Source organism: Sminthopsis crassicaudata, chromosome 5, assembly GCF_048593235.1.
Source record: "Sminthopsis crassicaudata isolate SCR6 chromosome 5, ASM4859323v1, whole genome shotgun sequence".
Taxonomy (NCBI): Eukaryota; Metazoa; Chordata; class Mammalia; order Dasyuromorphia; family Dasyuridae; genus Sminthopsis; species Sminthopsis crassicaudata.
The window spans coordinates 226,045,642-226,062,998 of record NC_133621.1 but is presented as its reverse complement, the minus strand read 5'-3'; the positions used below and the strand labels follow the sequence as shown (position 1 = coordinate 226,062,998).

The 17,357-nt window shown below is 37.3% G+C and overlaps 1 protein-coding gene across 4 annotated transcripts in view; it reads right to left on the bottom strand.

Annotated features, from left to right (window-relative positions):
- TRAF3IP3 (TRAF3 interacting protein 3) overlaps window positions 1–16,861 on the bottom strand; it is a 38,228-nt gene extending 21,367 nt beyond the window's left edge. For 2 of the 4 annotated variants that reach the window (XM_074270171.1, XM_074270172.1), the window contains exons 1-7: window positions 16,640–16,861; window positions 12,266–12,657; window positions 9,268–9,409; window positions 9,011–9,074; window positions 8,707–8,731; window positions 7,939–7,968; window positions 7,753–7,848 (exon numbers count right to left, since the gene is read on the bottom strand). In XM_074270171.1, the coding sequence (XP_074126272.1) occupies window positions 7,753–7,848; window positions 7,939–7,968; window positions 8,707–8,731; window positions 9,011–9,074; window positions 9,268–9,409; window positions 12,266–12,601 (693 nt within the window). In that variant the 5' untranslated portion in view covers window positions 12,602–12,657; window positions 16,640–16,861. Of the gene's footprint in view, window positions 1–7,752; window positions 7,849–7,938; window positions 7,969–8,706; window positions 8,732–9,010; window positions 9,075–9,267; window positions 9,410–12,265; window positions 12,658–14,172; window positions 14,235–16,639 lie in introns of all 4 variants that reach the window. The other 2 variants (XM_074270170.1, XM_074270169.1) reach the window with 2 other exon arrangements.
- Window positions 16,862–17,357: the final 496 nt, after the last annotated feature.

Genomic DNA, 17,357 nt, shown 5'->3' with positions numbered 1-17,357 from the left:
GCATTTTAGGCTTCTCCAAGAGCAACCCATCAATAGAGTCTAAGTCTTTTGAGAATTCATTTGTCTTTTGTAGGATCAAATGCATTCATGAAATCATAGGTTATTAGTCCCAGAAGAGAAGGCAAACATCATGTGGTCCAAGCCCTTCATTTTATGGATGAAGAAGCCAAATCTTAGGGAATGAAATCCAAAACCACACAGCTTGTTAGAGACAGAGCCAGGCTTTATTATTTGCAGTCTTGGGATTTTTTTCTACTATTGTCTAGTTGTTCTGTTTCTGACCATGTAAAAATACACTCAAATTAGACCAAAGTATAAAGTTTATCAGGAACACAAAGTTGGGATAGACAAATTAGAAATAGAGTTATAGACAAAACAGAAAACAAAGTGAGGACAAAGAAAAACAGAGATGAGACTCTCTACTCTCTTTGACCCTTGCCATGTACCAATTCAAACAGAGCCCTTGTTCTGGTGCTCTATCCCTCACTATTTCTTTAAAAAAATAAAAAAAAAATTATAGCTTTTTATATATATATATATATATATATATATATGTATTATATATATAAATAAATGTATATTTATATATATCTATGGGTATATTTTGTTTTACATCGTCTAAATATGACTCACTGACAGTAGCATAATAAAATCTTTGCCTCTTGATTTGGAGATGGTCTAAGCCTACAAATTATTTTAAGACAACTCATCTAGGACACTGACCCAAGACCCCAATATAATTTTGGGGTCCAACTCCATACCCCAACAAATGCATCTAGAAGAGACATTCTTATAAAAAATTCCTTGCATCAAATGTCTTTGATAAAAGTCTGATATTCAAGATATATAGGTAATTAACAGAAACATATAGGATCAAAAGTCATTCCTTAATAGATAAGTACTCAAAAATATAGTTTAAAAATAAAAAAGGAATGAAATCTATCAATAATATATGAATTTTCCAAATCAGAGGTATCAAATTCCCACCCCATAAGTTGCTGCCTTCAAAACTATCAAGTACTGTTTGAACCATATTAAAATATTATTGGGAGTGTGTTTAACAACATAAATAAAATACAATACAATAAAAGAGAAAATGTTAATTTGAGATTTTCTCAGGCACTATACTGCCAGCAGGGACCAACAAAAGAAAAGCAAATTAAAACAAGCCTGATATTGTACCTTACACCAGCAAATTGATAAAAATTATTTAAAAAAAACCCCCAAACTCCAGAAAGTCAATACTGGAGAAGCTATGGAAAGATAGGCACACTAATTAATTGTTGATAGAAAATTATTTGGAATCATGAAAGAAAAATCATTTAAATATTCTTATCTTTTGATCTATCAAAATTCATACCCTTTAACCAAGGAGGCCAAAGACAAAAGGAAAGGTCCCACATATATCAAACTATTCATCGAAATAAATGTAGTATAGGAATGCAATGGTATATGTTCTTTCACTGTAAGAAGCAATGACTATAGAAAAAAATTATAGGAACATGTAAGACTTGCATGAATTGATGCAGCTAAGAAAGTAGAATCAAGAGAACCATAGAACCCTGAGACTAGGGTAAGCTAAATAACAAAGTTACAAGGCATCTGAACTCAGATGCAAAGACCAATTTTACTTTGTTTACAGAGAATAGATAAAACTTATCTCAAACCTCTGTGTGAGGATGGAGTGGAAGAATAAGGGAAATTGAGGCTATAAGTGTGAAATATATAATATCAATTACTTATGCTGAATCTGAAATTAAGTTAATGTATTAACTCTCCACCCTTTATTTTCATTTAAAAATCTTATCTCTCTTTTATAGAATCATAAAATTTAGCACTAGCAGGTACCATCTTAGAGAACTAGTCCAGTCCCCTCATCTAACAGATAAGGAAACTGAAGCCCAAGGAGGTAAAAGTATTCAAAGATCACATAAGTGGTAAATAGCTGTGCTATCATTTAAACTTAGATTCTGTCCCTCCAGGTTCAGTGCTCATTTTGCGCTGATGTTGGGGCTAGAAGAGACTGCAGAATTTAGCTTGTCTAATTTCCTTTCTTTTATAGCCAAGAGAATAGGGGCTCACTTACACCAATTCAGTTTCCTCACTCCCAGGTCTTTGCAGTCCTTCATTCACAATTCAAAGCAAATCGGGACATTAAATGGTACCAGAAGTCATTCTTCAATTCATGGTTTAAAAAGCTCTCAAACCCAAAAGTACCTGGGAAAGGGACTCTTGTGTACCACATACTTGCCAGTCACTTGTGACAGTAAGATGAAAAATAGAGGCAACTTATAAGGAAAAAAGTACAAACCAAAAAACAAAACAAGACAAAACAAAAATCTGTGGCTTTTAAATAGGTTTCCTGAAAAGAGTATTTTGAGCCTGACAGATTTATCAAAAAAAGGAATAATTAAAGAAGTGCATTTGATTGAATCTGTGGAATTAAAATGCAAATTGGAGTTTGCCATCTTTCTACCTAAAGGTGGAAACTTCAGAGTGGTCTGGATTGTCTGGCTTTACTTGCTCAGAATAAATTGTTATTTAAAAAATGGGTTGTTTTCAAATGTCAATAAAACATGACCTCATTGTCATTGTTCCAGATACAAGTCCATGTTACTACAATATTAAAGAAGAAAATGGAAGATAGGATTTTAGTTTTGGTGCTGGTGTCTATGTGAATGCTACTGAAAAACCTTGAAAAACCAACTGCAAAATGCATTCATGTAAATAGATGAGCTGTTCCAGATAATAAACCACTAATTTTCTACCTTGGTTCAGAAAGAATGTCTGTTTTTTTGGCCATTAGAATGTTAAAAAAAAATACATTTTGTGTTAGTATTCTTTCCAATCTGTTAAGTCCTTGGTGGGGAGAGGAGGGAGGAAGGTCTTTACCACAAATGGTAATTGGTTAAAAGGTATGAACAGCAGGTTTTAAAGGAAAAAATCCAAAATCTTAATAGCTACATGAAAAATTACTATTAGAGAAACTCCAAGTTTTCACCTTATTCTTATCTGGTTGGCAAAGCTGACAAAAGGAAAATGACATACTTTTGGAGGATCTTTGAGAAAACAACATTAAAATTCACAACTGGTGAAGTTGTAAATTTGGAACTATCCTCAAAAAATTAACTAAATTGTTTATATTCTTTGATTCAGAGATACCACCATTCAATCTATACACCAAAAAATCAAAGAAAGAAGGAAAAAACCTGTATATACCAAAATATTTATAGCAGTTCTTTTTATAGTGGCAGAAAAGTAGAAACTGGGGGTTCCTGTGAATTGAAAAAAGGCTGAACAAATTATAGCATATGATTATAATGGAATGCTATTGAACTATAAGAAATACTCAGAGAAACAATTTCACCAACACCTGGGAAAGCTTGTAGGAATTGATGCAAAACAAAGTAAGCAGAACTAAAGAACAGTTTATGCACATGACAAAATCAGACAGCTATGAAAGAATTAAGAACTCATAGCAATGCAACGATCAACTATATTTCTAGAGTACAGTTATGAAGAACATTACTTATGTTCTGTCAAAGAGATAATGGACTCAAGATACATATGTTTTCAGTCATGGCTAATGTGGAAATTTGTTTTGCTTGATGATCTATATTTGTTGCAAGGTTTCCCTGCCCCTAACCCCTGTCCTCCAATTCACCCAAAGTAGGAGGAGGTGGGAGGGAGAAAAAAGTGATTGCTTGTTAATTGAAGAAAATAATTTTTTTAATACAAGGCTCTCAATAGATATTTAAGATAAGACCAAAATATTTAGGAGGCTCATGCTGCATTCTTCATGTTAAGACCTTTTTAGATTCTTAGTTGGATTTAATAGTTGATCAAGGCAAAGATGCCCAATTAGTTCCTTATGGCAACACAGTTAACTTCTTGACAACTTTATAGCTGCCTGAGCAGAACAAAAAAGTTCAGATTGGATTCAGATTGCAAAACTGTCTACTACTTCACTGCAACTTTTGTTAATGATCACATCAGACATCATCCCAAATACCTGATTGCATAATAAGTTAATTGATGAGAAATCTCATACTGATTATAGTTAACATGTAAACAAACTATTTTTGAAAAGAGGATTATGTATTAAAAATTATAATTTGTGAAAAATCCCTTTCAGTTTTGACCAGAAGGTCCATAACCTTCTGAATGAATGAATGAATAAATAAATAAATAATTTTTTTTCAAGAGACAGTGACCCATGAGGAGAGCTATTTTATACGAGGTGACTTTCTTTTTGGGTTAAATTGTGCTGAACATCAAAACTTCAGTGTTTTCACAACAACCTCCAGTATTCCCCCAGGGTTCTCTTCCCACAAACCCTTCACGACCTACCAGTGTTCCGTCTTGTGGACGTCTGTTGTTCAGGGTGCAATGGGCACTTCATGGCAGAGGGACAAATATCAGTCATACACACCTCATTTGATTGCTGTTGAGGAGTATGGGCTTCGAGGCACCCGATTCTTGAAATCGTTTCAATTTTTTCCCCAGAAACACCACTACTTCACCTCAAGGAAGTGTCAAACCACAGCTCGTTTCCTCACACTAGTGAGCCTGTGCCAGGGCAGCCAATCCCCTGTCTCCCCACTGGCTTCAGCATCTGGAGATCTCAGCTCATGGCCATTTGGAGATCCCACCAAAGGAAACAGCTCAGCTCACTCTTTCTTTCTTCAGTTTCATATGCTCTGTGTTTTCCACTCTCACAAGTGGGTTCGGTTTCAGGAGTACTGAGGGACTTTCCAGATGAGCCCAGTTTGCAAGGGTCCTCATTAAGATTTTGGCTTCCTCTGATAACTAGTTCATGGGAAGGTATTTTGTATGTATGAGGGGACTCACCTCACCTCACCCAATAAAAGATGATAAAACAAACTGCTTGGAGTTTGAGGATAGGTCAGACTCTTAAAATTATTATTTCTTTCCAAGCCATGGAAACCTCTTGATAGATTACTCATTTTCAGTTAAGCTGAGACCTCTGGGGTAAAAGTCAGTTGAGTGGGAGAACAAGCACTCTCAGAAGCCTAATAGACGAATCTGAGAATGTTCTACTAAAAAACAGGAAGTTGGAGGAGGGGTGTTATGGGGACTCAGTCAGAGGAACCATTGCTCCCCCTTCTTGAGTCTGGAGTGAAAGCTTTTTCTTCTCTTCCTTACTGAATAATATTGAGGGTCACAAATCTTGTGAATGACTAAGGCTGGGTATGAATTCCAGTCTTCCTGATTCCAGGGCCAGCACTCCATCTACTTTGCCACCTATCTTCATCTAGATTGACTCCTACTCATCCCTTAAAACTCAGTTCATCACTTCCTATAGGAAGCCTTCCCAAATCTTGGTAATGGTGACATTTTTCTTCTGGACTTCACACAAATGTTTAATGTTTTTATACTTTTCAATACACATCCAGCACTATCCAGGTCTTATTTTTTAAGGCATTTATCTCCCTCCTCTCTTGTAATTAACCTCAATGAAGGTCAGAACTATATCTTGTTCAATCTTTGCATCTCCTCTAGTATCTAGTATATAGCCACAAGGATGCTGCCTAAAGGAGTTGAATTGAATTTCTCTATCCCAGCTTAATCTCAGAATTTAGAAATCTAATGTGTATATTATTTTACAAATGGTATCTCATTCAGTAAAGAGCCTCAGGGGGTAATAGCATTGCTTTAGCTCTAGCTTTACACTTTGAGAAAAAAATTGGTTTCATTTCAACCCAGCAAAATAAAGATGACCTCCCAATGTAATTTATGGCCAAGGGGACACAGAATGAGGGGATGGCCTAAACAGAAAGCCTGTGACCCTTCCCCTAGGCTTGGTGCAATTGTACCTTTTTACAACAAATTTAACTATTCAGATGTCTCATCAGCATGTAGAGTCAACTCTTGAGGTGACATATTGTGGAGTGAAAGGACTTGAGTTGATTATAACTTGCTTCTGATACTAGCTGTGTTGCTTTAGCTAAATCACTTAACCTTGCCTTTGTCACTAACTTTTTGTGTGGCCTTGTTGGATAGGCACAACTTCTGGCCACAAATGTGATAGCTGTTGTTTGTCCTTCATTCTGGAACTGTGACATCAGGGAGGTGATGCCATGAAATGCAAGTGAATTGGATTTCACTGAGGGAGACTATGCAAGGTCACTGCCTCACTTTCCCCTCCATAACCATTTGGGTCCAGGAGTCAGATATAGATCAGGATGCCTGGAGATGGCCCTGGATGCAATAGGAAACCTTCGCCATTTAAAGCTAAGGTAAAAACCTTAGCTTAAAAAGTCTCAGTTTGACTGAAGCTATACTCAGTCAATGATTAAGGCTAGGTAGCAATTGAGGCAAAGAATGACCTCTTTCACCTAATCAAAAAAAAATCAGAATAAATGACCTTTGTAAAATGAGAGTGATGGACTGGGACTGTAAATTGTCCCTTCTGTCCCAGGCAATCTATGCTCCTGTAAATGTTTGAGAAGGAGGGTGAGGGATGGAACTAATCTATGGTAATTTTGGCTTTGTCTGAGCTGGAAATCAGACTCATTGTTCCATATAGGATGGTTGAAATTTAATTACATTCAATGTTTAGAAAATTTAATTCATTTGTCTTGCTGAAAGAAAAAAAAGGGAGATTCTTGTTGTTGTTGTTGTTGTTTTTCTTTATTTTTGAGATTCTTGATCTTAGTAGATCCTCAAACTTCTTTTTCCATGACAATATTACCTTGAGTTGGGACTCAAAAGGAAGATTGTGTTCCCACTAATTGTGGGGGATGATGTTGCTTTACCATCTGAAAAGCATTTAGCATCAAACTAGACCTTTGCTATAACTTGGGAAATGCTGTCATAGGACCACCGAGCATGGCATGCCCTCACCAGAGAAAATGCTGTGCTTTATGAGCAAAACAGAATTGAATTGATCCAAAGGAAAGGTGAGATGTGCAAAATTAGAGAAGCTACTCAAAAAGTTCATATGGACTATTGTGTCTGACCTGTGGCAGAGCACTCCGAGCTAGTATTGGATTGAATAGCCACAGCCGGATACACTGTAACTGGACTCTAACATATTCATAATTCATAACATTTTAATCCTTTTCAAGAACAAAGGACAACACTCAACTAGCCAACCAACCAACTAACCAACCACTCAATCAATTCTCTACCCCAACACTTGTCTCTTTCTTTTCTTTTTTCTACAATAGTATTTTATTTTCCCCAATACATGTAAAGATAGTTTTCAACTTTCATTTTTGTAAGACTTTGTGTTCCAAATTTTTTCTCCCCTCTTCCACTCCCCAAAGTCAGCAAGCGGTCTGATATGGGTTATACATGCACAATACTTTTAACCTATTTCCATATTTATCATGTGTACCTGCCTTTTCCAAAATTGGTCTTAAACATCTTAGCTTGACTTACAATATCCTTTAAGGTCTGTCTTGAGCGTAGCTTATTGTTTCAGATATTTCACATTAATCTCTGTCACATGCTTTTGTAGAATCCTTATCTGCTTTCATGGTTCAGATCAGGTGTCACCACAAAACTTCTAGTTCTTTTAATTATTGTTCTTTCCCTCTGAGTTTTTTTTAATAGTTATCTGTGTACATGTTGGATGATTCAGTAGAATGTAATCCCCTTGTAGGCAGGGACTGTTTCCTACTTTGTCTTTGTTTGCATTTATTATAATGCTTCACATATAATAGCTGTCTAATAAATACTTATTGTATCGAATGGGTCACATACATGGAAAGGACTTGTCCTTACCTTCCAGGACCTATCAGAAGCTTGAAGCAATGTGGACAAGAGTTCTTGTAGAAGTACCATTTTATGCTTCAGAACCAACTCTCTCTGTAAGGCTTCCTGGAAGTGAAATGAAGAAAGGGTAAATTAAACTAAGAGGGACAGTAGTCTGACTGGCAGGTATGGATTGGGGGCTGGCTTATTACTTACTTTGAGGTAGTCAGAAAGCTGGATAATTTCCTAAGGAGAAAGAGAAAGATATTAAAAAGAACTTAATACCCATGACAATGTATGTCACTAGGATGGTGGAAGTATACAATTACTAGTCTGTCCTAGGCCCAACAAAGTACCTTTGACCACTGACCTTTGCAGTGTCAACTCTACCCGGCTTGCCTCCTCTGAGGCCTTCAAAGGTCTCTGGTCATTATTTCTTGAATCTATAGTTTAATAACCGGTAGCACACTCAAGAACAGCCACGTGTAATCTTAAGAGCCTTTATTATGCCTATTCACATAATGCCCTGACTTGATGCCCTGACTTGTTAGCTCCCTAGTGAACACCTCGTCAGAAGACCCAAAAATATAATATAATAATTTGTGCATGTACCTAGCACATTATAGATACTTAATAGATTATTTGTTGATTATGTGTGACTTTAGACAAGTGACACAGCAGAAAGGTCATTGGATTTGAAATAAGTACATAATAAAAGCTTTTCCAATTATTCATTCATTAATTTGGATCCTGACTTTATTTTCTATTTGTATGATTTTGGGAAAATTACTTAACTTGTATCAGTTCTTTATCTGTAAAATGAAGGATTAGATCAAATGACCTTGTACGTTCTTTCTAACTCTAAAATCCTATGGGCTTTTGACATCCATCCTGGATTTTACCAAGGTTGTATTTTGTCCAACTCCCTCATCAATTCCTCTACCCTATAAGGAACGTCTCCTTATTAGCTTGGGTCTCTCTTACCTTATCCAGGACTGCAATTCCGCAACTGAGAAAAGAAAAAGTAATAGGAGATAGCTATTGGATTTGGTCGAAGTCCTGTGCATCAATGAATTAACCCCTTCCTTTCTATCCCCATAGTCTATGGTTCCCTCCTCTTCTAATACTAAAGGAAAGGGATATTACACACACACACACACACACACACACACACACACACACACACACACCCTCTCCTTTGGGACCATATGTGGTATAGAAAGAGTCTGATGAAGGGATTTGGAGAGTGAGAGGTTTGGGATCAGGAAATAACCATTGAAATACTCACTCAGTTTGCTGGCTGGCATCATTCTTAATTGTCAGTTGTATTCCTAATGATTTTGTCTGTGTACCTGAGGAAAAAAGAGGAATAGGGGAGAAGACTTGTCAGGGTGAAGCTCTGACTCTATCAGAGGAATAGGAAAGAATAGTGTTGGAGAAAAATCAGCTGGGGTATAGTAGTATCTCTTTCCAGTAAGTTGGGGTTTATTGCTGGATGTCTCTCTGCATGGCCCTATACCACTGGGAGAAAGGACCTCTTCATACCTTGATGAAGTATAAGTGGCTTTTTGATTAGCACCTTCTCTGGTAAGAGTTTTGAAGTAGAAGTGTTATCAGATGGATCCCTGTAGTTTTCTGGGAGAGGATGGTGTTGGACTGAAAGGGCCTTGGTGCTGGCCTTAGATTCCTGCAAAGAAATCAGGTGATGATAAAGATCAATTTCCAAACCTCAGGGGACTTTCCCATCTGGTATGAAGAACTGAATTAGGAATTTGATCAGAGTGTAATTCAAGAATTTCATCAGGCTGAAGTTTCTGTCTTTCTTTTTTTAAATTTTTATTTATTTATTCAATATTTCCCCACACACACATTCAAAACAAAAAATAATTTTTTACATTTGGTTTAAATTTTTTTGAGTTTTAGGTTTTCTCTTTTATTCCCACCCAAAAATAAGAAACCACATGTGAATTATGCAAAACATTTCCAAAAAAGTCAAGTTGTGATAGAAAACATAGATCTCCCATCTCTAATGAAAATTAAAAACCCTCAAGAAAAATTAAGTTAAAAAGAAAGAGAGAGATAGAGACAGAGAAAGTGCTTCAGTCTGTATTCAAACACAATCAGTTCCTTCTCTGGGTGTAGATAGGATTTTTCATCTTATGTCCTTCAGAGTAGTCATGGAGAATACAGGCTGAAGTTTCAATAAGGATTAACAATGTGCTAGGACAAATAGAAAAGAAGCTAACAAAATCTTAAATTGCAATTAACAATGGAGGTATAACATTCAAAATTAGGTCTTACTATATTGTATTCTGGCCAGATCAAATTGGAAGAATATGTCCAGTTCTATGTTCCATATTTTAGGAGGAACATTGACAAGTCTTTTATTCGGGGAAGGGTGACAAGATGGCAAGGAGCTTCCAAACCATGTTATGTAAGCATCAGTAAAAAGAACTGGAGATATTTAATCTAATGAAAACTAAATGTGGGTGGGAGTAGAGCAAGGGGGAGAGGCCCAATAGGATCGTTTTTTTCAAATATTGGAAGTTCATATATTTTGGACAAACTCAAGAGGACAGAATTAGAATCAATAGATGAGTTATCTTCTTCCAGAGGCTTACCATTTTGGTACTGGATTTAATATGGGCACCTGATTGTTTCTCTACATCAGTTCAAACTTTTGAACTCAAATGATGCTATAGCCTCAGCCTCCTTGATAGCAGAGCTTACAGGTGTGTACCAACATGTCTGTCCAACCCTATTTATTTAAAAGTTTCTCAAAGGTCTTCCTTGGGAAGGACAATATAGAATGAAATATTATATTATTTCTAATAATCTGGTGAAAATATTTTATTTTTTTTCTTGTTTGCTAGATGATCTCATGGTTTCCTAGAGCTATCATTCTGAGCCCAAGGTTCTTTCAACAACAGCCTATTTGATTAATTACAGATGAATCAATCAAGAAGTACTGATACTTCTAGCTAGCTAGGTGTTGTAGTGGATACAGTACCAGCCTGAAATCAGGAGGACCTGAGTTCAAATATGGTCTCAGACACTTAGCATTTCCTGCCTGTGTGACCCTGGGCAAGTCACTTAATCCCAATTGCTTCAACAAAAAAAATACTGATATAGATAAAGTTTGAAACCTGGATTCAATATTTTTTTTAGCCATAGTGGGGATGCCTGAGAAAACAGAAAACATTTTCAGTGGCTTCTCTGACCTCTTAGGATTTACAATCCATTGGGAAGGCAAGATTAACACAAGGAGAGAATGATACAATGATACAAGGACTAACCTATAGTACCAATTGTAAATACTGTAGAGAAGAACTTGAACTAGGTCTTTAATGGTAGATAGGTTTTGAATATGTAAGAGAAAAGAGGGGCTGAGGGAGAAGTCCATAGGTTTGGAGGGGGAATGAACATTCTAGGTTTAGGGGATATCAAGCAGGCTAACTTGACTAATATGAGGGTTTGTATGGTGTAGTAATGTAGATGTAAAAGGTGTGGTTGATTAGATGGACTATGAATTAACAAACTATAGAAATAGTTTTATTGAGTTTAAACATCAATGTGATACAGTGGAAAGAGGACTGGACTTTAGAGTCAGAGGACCAGTGTTCATATCTCACCTCTGACACTACGTTGTGACTTTGTACAAATCATTTAATATCCCTGAACTGGTTTTCTCATTTATGAAATGAATGATTTGGACTAGTTGACTTCTGAGGTGTCTTCCAACTCTAGATCTGTTATTGCTTTTCCTAATTCTCTTAGCTAGAAGTGATGGCTTTTTCCATGAAATGCTTATTTCTCCTCTGCCTCCCCAGCTTCTTATTTACTTGTTGTGTTCTCACTTATATTCTAGTTACTATAGCTCCATCCCTCTAGTAGGTTGTCGGTTCCTTATAGGGCAGACACAAGCTCATTTTTCATCTTTGCATCCTTTGTGCCTATTACAATGCCCTATATGTAGCACATGTTGAAATGAATAGGAAAGTGGAAGGGAAAAAAATCTTATGTTCAGAATGATAATCCTAAGGACCCACAAGTTCCTCTGTCTAAACAACAATAATAGCAACTACAACAAAACCCTTCCACCTGTATTATTGATATGATCTTTCATTCTATATTATCCTCCCCAAGGAAAATATATATTTGGTATATTTTAGGAAAACTTCAAGATGTTTTGAAATAAAAAAAATTGGCCAGCCATGCCAATGTACACATCTTGGAATAAGCCCTGCTACCAAGGAGGCTGAGGCTCCTGCATGGCTTGAAGTCAGGAATTCTGAACTGCAGTAGATGTAAAGCCAACTAATGTCTGTATCGAGTCCAACACCAAAACAGAGAGCCCTCAGAAGCAGAAAGTTGATTGAGGACTCTGATAAGATTAGTCATGTTAAAATGCAGCTTTACAATAATGCTGAAAAAAAAGGGATTGATTTTAAAATCACTTTTAAGGGAATTTATTCTCTTTTCTTTCTCCCTTAGCCCTAGACTAGTGCAAGTAGTGTAGAGAACATCCCTCTATAGTGGTTACCTGTTGTTCAAATGATGACTCCATGACACTGCACAGGTTAGATACTTTGAGGTCATCTTCCTGGCCTTCCTTTCTTAAGAATTCCTGAGTCTTGAAGAAGGAATTTTTCACTTTCCCTTCTTCTACCTCCAAGTTCCTTCTCTTAAAAAATTGCTGTTGACGAGGGCTTTGCTCACTGTGGAGTCTTCTTTTGGTCCTCCTTGTTTGGCGACATGCAGTCACATTGGGGCGGCAGCGAAGGCTCTCTCGGATCTCCTGCCGACGCTCACATTTGGCCTCATAGGTCTCAGCACCCCGGCCCAGTCTAGATGATGGCTTGGAGACTGGGTAGATCATGATGCTTTAGTGTCCTGTCCAGCTAGGCTCTTGACTTCTAGGATAGCTCTTTTATTCTAGGATCAGCCAAGAAGCAGAAAGAGGAACAAAGATTTTGTATGACTGGAGCAGAAAAATCAAACCAAACCAATCCCCAAATCCCTTTTCTTGTAAGGAAGAGGGGCAAACACGGAAAGAGTGGAGTGCTTTTCAGGAGACTGACCTGTTGAATCCATTGACATTTTCTTTCTCTGAGGCAAGCTTCTATTCTCTCTTACCTTTAATCTGTTGTTGTAAAATGGGAAGTTTTATCTTCCCTTTTGCATTCTTTTTAGTCAAGAATGCCACGAACATGGATTAAATAAAAACTCTCATGAGTTTTCATATTTTGGGGGATATGAGTCTTTAGTTGAAGCCAGATTTCATTTTTAAAAATAAATTTTTATTTTTATTTATATTTAGTTTTATCTCTTAGATTTCTTAACATGTCTCTCCTCTCCAAAGTCATTTCTCATAACAAATAAAAAAGAGGGGTAGAAATTCTGCAAACAAACAAACAAACAAACAAAAAAACCCCAACCTAACTTAAAAAAAAATACCATTATATGCAATGTTCCAAATTCAGAGTTTCTTACTTCTGCCATGAAGGAGAAAAAAGAAGAGAAGAAGCTTTTATTAAACACCTACTATATGCCAGTCATGGTGCTAAGCATTTTATATTTGATTCTCACAACAACTCAGAAAACAATCCAGATAATGCTTTATATTTTACAGTTGAAGAGAATGAGGCAAACCGATATGCTCAGTAATTGTCCTAAGTCACATTTGAACTCGTCTTCCTGATTCCAGACCCAGTATTTTATCCATTTTGTCCAGCTGCATTTAACTGTGGTCATCAAGTTTCATTTTTTTCATAAGATTTACTTGAAGTTTTCCCTTTTTATTCTCTGGACTACATAGCATTCTGACTTGAAAAGGGTGTTAATACCTTCACCCATCTCTGGAATAAAAGTGTCAGTAGAGATTGTCAAGGACCATTCTTAAGGCAAGTAAGCCTTGTCCGGCCAAAGTTCTAGAAGGAAATCCCACTGCTGTCCCTCCATGGTTGAATCTAAATTCGCGTTCCTCTTATGTCCCAAACTCCAGTCTCAGTTCATTAGGCAGCAACGGGTTTTTAGCCACATTTCAAGTAATCATTAAGCTTTGAGATTACTGCTATATGCACAGAAGGGTATAATTCAAGCTTTAGATTTCAGTTTCTGGCTCAATAACTCTAGAAAGTGGACTTTTTTTTTTTTTTTTTTTTTTTAAGGCAATTTGCTAACTAAGACTGTGCCTATTTCCTAAATCTGTGTTAGAACTGCCTGTCAACTCTCCCCGGACCAAATTTCATCAGATCCCATAATTATAGATATGGAACTAACTTTGGATTTTTTTCAGAGGCAAAGGTCAAACTTCTGCACCTCTGCATGGTCTCACTTCTGATCTACTGTCTAGCACCCAGACCTAAAGCTCTTGTTTTTTTTTTTTGTTTTTTTTTTCTTCTCCCCTCCTATTTCCCTTCCCTCACCCCCACCCCTTGCCCCACCTACCTTCCCTCTACATCCTGCCTGTGGTTATTATACAGGCCTTTCATTTCCCTCTCTGGCAGCTGCTGAAATAGAAATAGATAGACCCCCAATAAATTAAGACTTCTATGGATTAGGGGAAATTGTGTATTTTGTCCTTTCCTTTCACTGGCTATCATAGGATGTGGTATTCACTAGGCTGGGTAGGGTTTGGATACTTGTCCAAAGTTAGAGGTGGCCTGTAATCTTAGGTCAGGGTGAAGAATAGGGAATGTTCCTTTTTAGTCTGAGTATAGCTGCTGTCCAGACTAGCACAGACAGGACTGGGATAGGAAGAGAAAGACTGGGGGGGGCACCTGATATCCACTTTGTCTGAATTGGTATTCCATACCATCACCTTATTCTTTTGCCAGTTGACTCCCAGGTTCTGTAACTAGGATTAATGAGCTGATCTATTGAGAAGATTCCCCTTCCTCCAACTATGAAGATTATAGAGGTATGGTGGGACAGAGGGAAATGACACTATACTGTAACTCACTTGGCTACATCAAGCCAATTAATTACTCAGTTCTCCACTTCCCAATGGGAATGTTAAAGGAGGGGGTCCTGGTAGGATAAGATTCCCCCAAATAGAGAAATTCTTAGATTCCTATAATCTCAGAACTTTTTCTAGCTTAGCCCTGTTTCCATATCATCATTGCTTACATATAAGTAATATCATCATAACTAACATTTATATAGACTGACTCTGTGCCAGGCAGATATACAGGTTGTCCTTGGGGACAGAGACTTTTTATCTTTTTTGCTTGTTTTCCTAGTGCTTGTCACAGTGTATGCCATATTAGAGGAGCTAGTGGATTGACATATCCAGCCTCTCAGTGGGATTCTTTTAGAAAATAATAAACAGAATTATCTTTGGCCCTAGAGAGATATTTCTGTCCCTGTAGTGCAAACAATAGGATGACCCAAGTTTTGGGATTCCCCAGGAACAAGAAGCCTGCAGTCTAGGAACTGGAGACATAGGCAAGGGAAGAGAAAGAAAATTGAAAGCTTATGGTATTTTATATTCTGACTGGTTCACAGAAGGATCGGACTGAGAAGATACTCACTCTTGGTTAAATGGCTAGTTTGTGGCTCCTAGAAGGAATACCTGATGCTTAGTTACTAGTGTGGACTACAGTGAGCCCAGGAAGGGAAACTGTGGTATTGTTATTTCCCTTCTTCCTAAGAAGAACTGGGTCAAGGGGAGGTGCTCTTAGAAGGTGGGGAAGTTTGTATCTTTAGGTTGACTAGCATCTGCCCCTCATCTGGGTCACTCCACTGCTTTTGCTCTCTCCCTGGGTTGGCACTCCCAATTCCTAAGGAATTTTATGCTAACAAGACAGTTTGCTGAATCATCAGGGCTTCCTGCATGAGTAAGAGTTAGATAGACAAACATGAAATGAAAAATAGAATGCCCAATTTGTAGTCAGAAAGTTGTTGCTATTGTCACTGTTATTGACAGTTGTTTTAGTCCTGCCCAACTCTTCATGACCCCGCTTGTATTTTTTTTTTTTTTTTTTTTTTGGGCAAAGATTCTGGAGTCGTTTGTTATTTTCTTCTCCAGCTCATTTTATAGATGAGGCAAATAGATCAATTGACCTGCTCGGTGTTACATTGCTAGTAAGTATCTAAGGACAACTTTGAACTCAGGAAGATGAATCTTCCTGATTCTTAGCCACTGTGCAATCTAGCTGCCCAAAGTCAGGAAGATTAGGGTTCAAATATTGTCTTAAACACTTACAAACTGTATGATTCTGAATAAATCAATTAATCTTTCTGGGTTTCAGTCCCTTGCCTATAAAAATGAAGGTATTGAACCAAATGGTTTCTGGGATCACTTTTAACTCTAAATAGGAATTTCCATAATTCCTTCACCAGGATATATGGAATTCAGTCTAGAAGGAGGCCTGTAGAGAGTACCTACTTGATTTACATGTCTTCAAATAACCTGATCCCTAAACCTGTCTGGAAGGATTTCATTCATTTCATTCATTCATTCATTCATTCATCATAACTGAGTGCTAAATTTGTAATCAGAAGACTTAAGTTCTTGTCTCTTCCATTTATTACTTATTACTCATTGGGCAAGTTACTTAATCTCTCTAGGCCTTAACTGTCTTATCTTTAAAATGAGAGGTTGGACTAGATACCCTCTAACATCCTTTTCAGCTTTAAATCTGGGATCCTATGAGATTCTGTAAACATATATTTGCTACCTTTCTTACATATCATTTTAAGGAGGGATGGAAATAACCTTTGCTCCTATTGACTGGAGCTTTTGGAATTTAATTCTTTTTTAAACTCTTCAGGTCACCCAACAGTATTCATTTTAGTGTTTCTTTCTTCTGCCCCAGGCAAATTAAACATGAAAGCTTCCTCTGACCCACCCCAAAGTCAGAGGCCAAAATACAGATATGGGCAAAAATACACCAGCGTCTTCCCCAGTTACCTTTTGTCCCAGATGCTTTCAGGCCAGCAGCAGGAGGAAGTATTCTTAGGAGCAGCAGTGTTGGGGCCTTAACATTCCTGTTCTCTAGGGGATCAAGTTTGATTCTGGTCTCAGAGGGGGCAAGAGAAATGGTTGAAGTTTGAGGTTTTCAATCCGCCGTTTCAATCCTTGCTGACATTTTCCCTCCTCCACCGACCTTTCTTTTTTCACTAGTCCTGTTGAAACAGGAAACAGATGAAGTCACAGTACTTACAAACCCCAGTTCCTCTCTTACTTATATTGGTATGTACTGCAAGGGGGAACCCTCAGCCCTTGAAGCCTTGAGACTGAATTTAGGAGTCTCTCATTTTTAGTTGTTGGCTCTGGGATTGTCTTTTCACTGTCTATCCTTCTCTTCGAGGTGCTGGGTCTGCTAAATTGTGGGGTAGATGTGCAGGGAATTTTCATTCTGGGAATGGAAGAGGGTAATTCTTTAGGTATGGATTAAACCTTGTGTTTTTGAAGAATGACAGATGACTTAAAATGTTTTAATGGAAATCTTTTGTTTTTGAATTGTCATTTTATATATCACAAAGAATAAAAAATAAAGCTAAAAAAGCAGCTGAGCAAAACTAGCACATAACTGAATCTGACAGCATGTGAATTGTTCCATTATCCACAGTATCCCTCCCCTTCAAAGAAGTGGGAGAGGCCCCCTTTCTCAATTTCTGGAACCCAC